The sequence below is a fragment of the Vipera berus genome (assembly GCF_964194415.1).
Source record: "Vipera berus genome assembly, chromosome: 2".
Lineage (NCBI taxonomy): Eukaryota > Metazoa > Chordata > Lepidosauria > Squamata > Viperidae > Vipera > Vipera berus.
The window spans coordinates 150039485-150049387 of NC_138203.1; the positions used below are offsets into that span (position 1 = coordinate 150039485).

Consider the following 9903-nt stretch of genomic DNA (forward strand, 5'->3'; position numbering starts at 1 on the left):
ACATCCATCTTCCCTAGCTGTCTGCCCTCTGAACACTTGGCTTACAATTCCCACCACTCCCACTGGTCAGATCTGATTAAAGGCCACCCCAAGGAGGGAAAAGCCGGTTAATCTCCGCCGTCTTGAAGGGGGATGTAAAGAGCAAAATTGCCTGTGTCTGGCAACTATGGAAAGCTTGCGGTCAGCTACCTTTCTACTCCAGGAGAGAGATAGGTAGGTAGGTAGGTGTGTGGCTGTGCGCGTCCGTCCAACCGGCAGCGGGAGCGGCGATCGCGATTCCTCCTCCTTTCTCTCCCCCCCCCCCCGCTTCTATCCACCTGGCTCTCCCGTTGCTGTGTCGCAACGGCCCTTCCAGGCGGAGTTCGCGGGCGCCTCCCCGCCGTTGGGCGTCCTTCCTGCCGGGAAGGCGGGCGAGCGAGAGAGCTCGGGCGGGCGGTTTCCCCCTCCCCCCTTTCTCGTCCGGATCGACGATGCTGAGGCGGCTTGGCGCGCCGCTCTCTTCCTTATTTCCGCTGCTCTTCCTGTTGAGTGAATCCCCGTCCAAAGCCTGGTCCTCTGTGATTCCTACAACCGGTAAGGCAGCCGTCGAAGGAGCGCGACCCATCCACGCCCGCCAAAGGCACGAGCGCCGCCGCTGGTCTTCCCCAGATTACTACAACTCCCCGACAAGCTCTCCTTACAAGAGCGCCTCGCGATCGGGCGTGCAAATCTCACTTATGGGTGCAACTCACTCCGCAAGCGGGGAACGGGGGAAACAGGGTCTGCTGGGGGACTTGCGTAGCTGGAAGTCGCGCCCATCGAAGCCGATGGGCTCTTTTAAAAAGATTGAATTGGGAGGCTTCTTCGTCCTCGAAAGCAGCCGATCATTGCAAACAGCCATAAAGGCTGCCCTGGGCAGGGTGGCGGTGGGTGCCCTGGAGATTTGCTCGGATTTCCCACCAAAAGAAACAGAACGTCTGGCGGATAAAGGGGATGTCTGCAGGGATATGAATAGGAATATGGGGGTGGGGAGACTTAAATAGAAAGAAAGGCATCTGAAATAAGGAATTCGCAGGGAGGGAGGGAGAAGTGGAGGTGCATTTCAAGCTGCCTGTATTTTGCACACATCAATCAGAGTAGAGATGGAAGGGACGTTAAAGGTCTTCCAGTCCAACCCCCTGCTCAGGCAGGAGACCCTATTCCATTTCAGACAAGTAGCTGTCCAGGCTCTTCTTGAAAACCTCGAGTGATAAAGCACCAACAACTTCTGACATCAAGCTGCTCCACTGGTTGATTGTCCTCACTGTTAGGAAGTTTCTCTTAATTCCAGGTTGCTTCTCCCCTTGATTAGTTTCCATCCATTGTTTTTCGTCCTGCCTTCTGGTGCTTTGGAAAATAAGTTGTCCCCCTCTTCTTTGTAGCAGCCCCTCAAATATTGGAATACTGCTATCATGTCACTCCTCACCATCAGAATATCATCAATATCAAGAGGTGCCTCTGGTTTAAAAGAAAGGCTGGCTGTTCCCATAGTGCGCAACCATCATCTTAGCACCTACTGCACACATGCCATTGCTGATCAAGGGGTTTATCCTTAAAACATGGACTGCTGGAAGTCTTTTTTGCCTCCTAGATTGCGGAACAAGGCCAGTTGTGGATGACATAGTAACAGGGACACGAATTGTTGGTGGACATGATGCTCAGCTTGGTGGATGGCCATGGCAAGTTAGTCTTGAGCTTTATCGTTTTGGTAAAGGATTTGGTCATGTATGTGGTGGATCATTAATTAATCACAACTCGGTGTTGACAGCTGCACACTGCATTAAAGAATGGACGTATGTATTGTCTTCCATTTTAAAACTATTCTTATCAGTATAGAAGAAGAAAAAGCTTAGTTAGCCTATACTGAATTTATAAATACATTTTTGAATCAATCTTGTCCTCTTGAACTTGTAGTAAAATATTAGTGTTAGATCACTATATGTTGCTGATGTTAACTTTTATTATCCCAAACCAGTTCACAATGAGATTAGGTGAGAAATAACTCTGCAAGGCACTACGTTAAAAAGCTTAGCTAAATAGGCATTTTTTGTTTATGTGTGTGTTTTAGTTAATTCTATCATACAATAGGTATGAACAAAAGCGATATCAGTGTATTAGATAGTAAGACTACAGCTGAGTAAACTCAAAATGTGTGTGTGTGGGGGGAAGTAAACCAGCCATGAAAACATTAGTGAAAGAAATATAGTCTGGAGAAAGCTGAAGATAGAATCAGGAGTCTTCAAAGTTGGCCCTTTGATGACTCATAAACTTCAACTCCCAGAATTTCTGAGCAAGCATGACTGGTTGAGGAATTCTGGGATTTGAAGTCCATGAGTCATAAAAGGGCCAAGTTTGAAAGAATAGAGCTGGAAGGGACCTTGGAGGTTTTCTAGTCCAACCCCCTGCTCAAATTAAAGAGCAAGAAAGAAAATAGCTTGAAGGAATAAAAAAAATCTATTAGGGAGAACCAAAAGAGGTCTCAGAAGCAAAGTACCTGAGAGGGGAGGACTGGAATAAACTGGACCTAAGAAAAAGGGAAATTGGTCAAATCTAGGTAGATTTGTTGAAAAGGAAGGTTGAGGCTGGCATATTTTTATTTATTTTTATCCCAACTTTATTATATTTATAAGCAACTCAAGGCAGTGAATATACCTAATACTCCTTTCTCTTCCTATTTACCCCACAACAACCCTGTGAGGTGAGGTGAGCTGACAGTGCATGACTGACCCAAAGTCACCCAGCCAGCTTTCACGCCTAAAGTAGAATTATAACTGCTTACTCAGTTATATTCAGCAGACATTCTATTTGGAGCTTCAGGTGAATCTTAAATAAGGTTCCATTTTCAACTGTAAGTTTTATGTAGGATTTTTACTTACAAACAATTGTCTAAAAAAAAACCAATTTTTTTTTTGCCAAAGTGGAGAAATCTCTTCATTCAGGGCTAATGGGTTAAAGATTGTGGCCTTTCTACCTGAGTACTAAGTTCTTTTCTAATACAATAGTAAACATGTTTACTGCCCTTAGAATTTCTGTTTCCAAATATGATTTTTGTGAGCTTTGAAGAACAAGAATATATGAAATGAAACTTTGGCTGGGATTCTAGAAACTCTAATTGTACCCCTTGGGATTTTTAATACTGAATGTAGCAAACGTCAGACTCCTTATGTAATTTTCCCTAATTATAAAAAGGAACCCATAAAGCCAATTTATTTAGCGTATGGCATATCATACATGAACTAGCAATATAAATTAACTTCTCAACTATGTTAGTGGAATCCTATAAAATATAAATGTTAAAAAGCATAAAGCCCAAAATAGTTGTTGATTCAGGATCATAGGTTTAAATTATTGATTTTTGGGATGTTGGCTTTAGTACTTTAAGCCAGGGGTCCCCAACCTCTGGTCCATGGACCAGTACCGGGCTGCGGCATGCCAGCAACCGGGCTGCACAAACAAGCAAAGGCCCATCCGTGGGATGCAGGCAGCACACAAAACCACGTACCCTCTCTCCACGGAACCGGTCCCTGGTGCCCAAAAGGTTGAGGACCTCTGCTTTAATCTACAGTTCAATGACTGCTCTTTCATGTGGTTTTCCCAATCTTAATTTAATCCTATCTCCATTTAATAATGAATAGAGTTTAGTCAATAACTGGCAAACAGTGTTCTGATGTAGGAGAAGGAGTGGCAGAACCTGGGGGCAGAGTCGAGACGAATGAGCCTAGAATCTCTAGGCAGCCACAAATGGTCTAAATCCACCCCCTCCCTCCTTGAGTTCCATGTACTCTAACTCCACACAGGTGCTAACCATTAGTTGAGTAGATCCCTATGCATAGGCCTGAGTAGTAATAAATCAGTTTAATTGGATCTTCACATGTAGTGCTGACTTTTTTTGTGCCTGACATCTACTGGATGATATTGATGTTGCTGTGTTTCTTACTTGTAGGCTACTAAGAGATTTCAGATGGGAGTGGGATTCTTAAAATGACATTTTAGAGTCACTGCCAGCAGCTTGGGTTTGATCTGATCTGACTATCATGATCATGTTTTGCTAGTTAGAATAATCTGAAACATTTTCCTTTAGCATGACATAGTGGGTGTTTTCTTCTCATTCATATTGGAGGAAATGGCTACATGATTTTGAAATTGTGCCCGTGAGAGGAAATTGTTCCAGGCTTTTATTACTCCAGAGTCCATGTACCTCTGGAACCTCTGCCTTTTTCCCATGTGGCCAAACCAAGCTAAACTTCCTTTCTTTTTTGTTCTTCATCTTTTCCATTTCTTTTTTTCCTCCTCAGAGCTTGCTACTGCCATGTTTAGTGCCAGGGATAATTCATCTAGATACAGAGGAATGAGAAATTACATATTAGTGCTTCTCACCTGGGACAACCTACAGGAGAAGTTTGAAGGAGAGGAGATGGTGCCCTGCTCTTGTGATGCCACCTCTTAGGCAGAGGCATGAACTGTGATTATGAGCAGAAGAGTCAGGTCACCAAATGGAGGAGGAATATACAGGCCTCACTTTTTTTAGCTTATGATTTAGATTAGGGGTAGGCTACCTTGGCTCTTTATGACTCATGGAATTCTGGGACTTGAAGTCCACGAGTCATAAAAGAGCCAAGGTTACCTACCCCTGATTTAGATCCTTCAGAATCACTCAGATAGGGAGGTGAGGGAGTTATCTCCCCAAAAGAGAAGGCAAATAGTCCCTGGATTAATCAAGCTTTTTTTAAAAAAAAAATCGGACTTCCCACAGCTATTCAGGAGGCCTGAAAGAATCGGAAACAAACCCTTCCCCCATGGATCTTAGTAGCAAAGGTCCTCCCAGGAACTACCAATCTGACCTCATATTTCTCTTCCCAACAAAGAGGAAGGGCTCTGAAGATGTCCCCTTCGCATCTACTGTCAAGAGCTCCCTCTAAAAGCCAATTTTTAATCTATTTCATTTACTTATTCAGTTTTATTTTTATTTCCTTTTATTTTATTTTTATGTCTGTTTTCACTCCTGCATCATTATCCATTTATCAGTCTTTTATTTTTATTCTTATTCCACTTCTCTCCTGCTTGGGGAGTCTGGGCTGATATTTTGAATGCATGATGGATAAGCTGCATTAAATACTATTTTTAACCACCGGGCAGAATGTCTTTTGTCTCTGTATCAACTACCCATCTGCCATTGCCAGAGGAGTATAGCAACAACAAAAAGGACCTTGAAACTACTTCAGGGAAGACTGAAAAAGACCAAACATATGTAAGGAACAATGCAGAAAATGCTCAAGAGATATAGAAAGGTGCTAAAAATCTTAAATGATGTACTATAGAAGATTATATAGATAGAAAAAGAGGATCTCTCTTAGGACAATTTCCTAAGATACATTTTCAAGGCTCCAAAGATAAATCTGGCACAACACTGGAAAAGAGAGACTAGACTAAGAACTGAAAGTTGGAGAATATGCACTAATGGCAAAATTAACAGCATACGCAACAGATTAACCAAATGTAAGCAAAAAATAGATTTCAAATATATTCCATATGATACAGCACAGCAAATGTAAGATTCTAAAGTGTTTTTTAAAAGCAAAAAAGAATTTGACCAAGAAATCAAAATCAGAAATACATGAAAATTTGTAAATATTATATGGGAAATTTATTTACCTACAATGTTTTTAATTCTGTTCTTGTTTAATCCATTTCTGATATCCTTAAATGCCAAAATAATGAAGACTTTGCAACTCATTTCAGAGATTAAAAAAGCTCCAAAATCCTTTTTTCAAATTGTAAAAATAATGTAATGTATTCTGTTTTTTATAGTTAATTTTCCAACAAGGACATACTGAGCGCTAACTGTACACTCTCAGTAACAACTTTGTCCACTTACTGATAACTATATCTCTGCATTAATTATTATTTTTCCCTTTGCTTGTTCATTTTCTCTTCATCTAAAAAGGAGTAACAATTTTTTTTTTTGAAAGGTAAGAAAAAGTGTGCAGGTTTCCAGTTCTGGAACACTGCAATTCCACAGTCGGCTCGCATTGATTTCTACATAGGATTTTATTCTGTTCTAGGGTCGCTTCGTTTTGGAGAGCTGTGATTGGATTGCATCATCTTTCTAGATACCACGTCCATACTAAAAAGAGCCGGATCAGGGCTATCATTATGCATTCTGATTTTAACAAGATTACCTATGACAATGACATTGTCTTGTTCAAACTGATGGAGTCTATCAAATTCAATCAATATATCCAGCCCATTTGTATACCTGATGCTCCTGTTGCTCTTAATGATGAGATGCCCTGTTTTATAACTGGATGGGGACAGACAACAGAAAAAGGTGAAATTTTATTTTCCCTTCCCATTAGTCTATTAAGAATGAGAAAGTTGGATTTAAACCTGAATGTTCCTTTTTGGTGGTGGATGGAAATTATCCAGAAATGAGGTACTACTCCCCTTTGAGTTAAAGACAAATTAGACATTCTTAGGGTGAGGTGTCCTCTTCAGTCAGAGTGCAGCCGAAACCCTTAATTGGTAGGTGATATTTGGGGGGTTGCATAAAATGTGTCTTATTCCTAGCCGGGAACAAACTCACTGCCCAGATGTTTGGCTGATCTGTGCCACATGCCTCAAATTCCCAATGAACTGAGACACAAACTAGAGAAATCCAGAGGGTTCTTGTAGGTTACGTAAATAAGGTAAGACTGGTGTACTTAAAAAGACTGGTGTACTTTGCCCCTCTCTCCTTCTGCTCTGCACTACTGTGGCCCCACCTCTCGCATCATTTTTCTGCCCTTCTTGTCAGCCCTTTGAGGTAGTCTTTAAGTCCATGTATTCTCATATTTTTCTACAGTTAGTTTACCTGTTTTTATCTTTCATGAGATCTGAATGCAGATTCTCCTGAATCTGCATTAAAAATTGGTGCACCTTTAACCATGTTGCTTTTCTTTGAGCATGTCAATAACATCTTTCTTGCTTCGGGAAGTTAGCTGATCACTCAGCTCATAGACATAACCATAGATGCTATGAAGGACAGGTTGCTTAACATTGGTTCTAGTCAGTTGCACTACTATACTTCAATACTGCCTAAACCAGTGGTGTCCAAACTTGGCAACTTTAAGACTTGTTGGCCAAGGAATTCTAGGAGATGAAGTCCACAAGTCTTAAAGTTGCCAAAGTTGGACAACCTTGACCTAACAGTTAAACGTTTGCCCATTGAAAAAAATGAGAAAGAAGTCTGGCAGAAAGAGCATTGCATTGTAACTTCTCTGTATATTTACTGGCTGTATTAAGTGTCACATAAAATTCATCTCATATCCAAATGCTGAAAGAATCTCTTAATTTTTCTTTGGGCAAGTGACTGGGTCACTAGATGGAAGCAAGGAGGGTTCATGTTAGGTTTAGGATTCTTACAAAGTACCAAGAATATTCTGCACCAACATTTTTACATTTTTGCCTGAAACAGACATAGTAGTACTTCCAGTTTTGTTTTGAATTTTCATTCTAGAGAGAGAGAGAGATGTATTACAAGAAGCACGGGTCGATATTATTCCAATATCAACTTGCAATAAGCATGATTGGTATGCAGGGATGGTGAAAGACAAAATGCTTTGTGCCGGCTCTGTAAAAGGAGGAGTTGATGGTTGTCAGGTAAAAGAGAATTTAATTATAGAGCACTTTTATTTGTTTATAAAATTTATTGGCCACCCATCTTACCACACAGTAACTCTGGGCTGCTTACAATCACAACAGATAAAAATTATATATATGAAAAACATAAGTTAATACAAGTCAAATGCTACTAGCCATTTAAAGATGGGGAGGGTGGAAGCAAATGGGGGTGGGGACGTGTGATCTGTTGTTAAACTGTGACCCACCTCCACTGTGATGCTCCCTCATTGGAGCCCCAAGCTAACTGGCAGAGCCTGTTCATAGGCTCTTGGGGAAAGTCAGGAGGGTTGGAGCTGACCTTACTACTCTGGGAGTGGGTGGTGGGTGGGAAGGAAATAGATGTTTCAGAGAGCAGGGGCAATGCTAGAGAAGGCCCTTCTCCTGGACCTCACCAGCTGTAATAGTTGGGTTGATGGGTGATCAAACATGCTATAAAGTAAATATTTTCAGAATATTTAAGCTTCCACCCAGCTTTGAAACTAGGAAGGTTCAAGGGTGCCTCTCTGAATGGCTGTTTACCCAATGCCTTCTTGGCGGCTACCATTTGGAGGACTAGATTTTCAGAAAAGTACCAGGAGGTCTGCTGTGGAGTTCCCATGATCAGATTGTGAGAGACTGACTTGCACATTTTGCAGTATAACCAAGGCAAGACCACCTCCATTTCCAGGAGGTGGTATCTTAACAGAAAACCATTTTTTCCCCTGACAAATCATGAAAGGTGCAGCCCATAATTTCTTTGCTGAGAATATGCAGTGAGCCGTAATACTTGGCTCAGCTTAACATATGAACCAAGCTAATATTTATACATACATGGATTGTGCTATATCAGCCAATTACGATTTAAAAATCTGGTTGAGCAAAGTATGCTTCACGGGTTAAGTAAATGTGTTGGATAATAATATGTTTCCCTCTAATATCTGAGAATTCCCTCCACTGCTATTTTCTTGTTGGTGTGTTATGTCCCAGGGAGACAGCGGTGGTCCTCTTGCATGCTATCTGCCAGATGTCACCAGGTACTATCTGGTAGGGATCAGCAGCTTTGGTTTTGGTTGTGGCCGGCCAAGGTTGCCAGGAGTCTATCTACAAACAGGTTTTTACAGAAGATGGATACAGTCTCAAGTTATTTTATTCGACAAAGCCATGGCTACGAAGACCCCTTATCTTTTCTTTTTGACTGCAGGATGGATAGTTTTCTGCAATGTTTTATGAAAAAAAAATCCCATTGGGTTGGGATGTCTTAGCTTTCCAACTTGTGTCTGTGGTGTAGCAATATTACTTTTAACTGCTAATTATGCAATAAAAATATTGCCCATTCAGTGCAATTTATTGTGTTTGAACTTTAGTGTTGATACTTTGTCACTGACAACTGTAGCTTTGAGAGAAATTACTTTTTCATGGTTTTTATTTTCTAATACTTAACACTGGACTTAATATTATAAAATTTGACCTTAACAATTGTTCCCTTTGCTGCTTCCCTTAAAGGTAAACTAAACACAGTACATTTTTAATCAGTCCAGAGATACAGATTTTCTTTTTCTTTTTTTTAAACTGCCTTCCTCCCTGTGGTAGTACGTTACTCCATCATCAGATTGGTGGAGTCCTCCGGTCTTGGGTCAAGGTGGTGGTGGTAGTAGTGGTGGCATTTTAACCCATTTTCTTTGGCCCAAACTCAGAGGTGACCCAGTGAGCCTTGGGAACTGTAACAATCACAGACTTGGTCCAGCTTATTCAGGGCCCAACTCTCAGAGGAGCTAACATGTAAGATTAGGATGGTTGTGGGATAATCTAAAGTGGGGAGGATACACTTTCCATGGTTAGATCATGCCCCTTTTATCCCAGGATTTCTCTATGACTGCCTTCCACTGCTGGAAGTTGGGGGCCTATTCAACTGGCTAACCCCAGGCCATTGATGAACCAATGAGGTTTCAGAGGGAACTGGAGTATTTCCCTGAAGCTCTGGTACATGGTTCTACTGAGGTCCTGGTCAAGACTTGGAACAAACTCAGTTATCTGGGAAGAGTCCTTGTCATCTGGACCCATGTCTCCTGTTTGGCAAAGCCCTCCTAGGTACTGTAGTGGCATATAGTTGGGTCCAAGCTGTGGTTAGCGATTCATTGCAAGAGGGGGTGGTGTTCCCTGTCTTGAAAAAGGCGGTAGCTTGCCACTGCACAAGTGGTCATCCTTGGACTCCATAAGGTTTCATTCAGTCTCCAAATTTTATTTTTC

The 9903-nt window shown here is 41.6% G+C and overlaps 1 protein-coding gene across 2 annotated transcripts; it reads left to right on the forward strand.

Moving 5' to 3' along the window:
* Positions 1–441: 441 nt before the first annotated feature.
* On the forward strand, positions 442–9441 carry LOC308664399 (transmembrane protease serine 12-like). 2 transcript variants are annotated; one of them, XM_081321624.1, is made up of 5 exons: positions 442–573; positions 1610–1811; positions 6081–6346; positions 7514–7656; positions 8644–9441. In XM_081321624.1, exons 1-5 carry the CDS (start codon positions 471–473, stop codon positions 8884–8886), a joined length of 957 nt encoding a protein of 318 aa, XP_081177750.1. In that variant the 5' UTR covers positions 442–470; the 3' UTR covers positions 8887–9441. The 2 variants fall into 2 exon arrangements, with proteins under 2 accessions (XP_081177750.1, XP_081177751.1); XM_081321625.1 differs by lacking the exon at positions 7514–7656.
* The last annotated feature ends 462 nt before the right edge of the window (positions 9442–9903 follow it).

Coding starts and splice junctions, on each gene's coding strand:
- LOC308664399 (XM_081321624.1), top strand. CDS start 471: ATGCTGAGGCGGCTTGGCGCGCCGCTCTCTTCCTTATTTCCGCTGCTC. Junction 574..1,609: donor CTCTGTGATTCCTACAACCG/GTAAGGCAGCCG, acceptor TTTGCCTCCTAG/ATTGCGGAACAAGGCCAGTT. Junction 7,657..8,643: donor GAGGAGTTGATGGTTGTCAG/GTAAAAGAGAAT, acceptor GTTATGTCCCAG/GGAGACAGCGGTGGTCCTCT.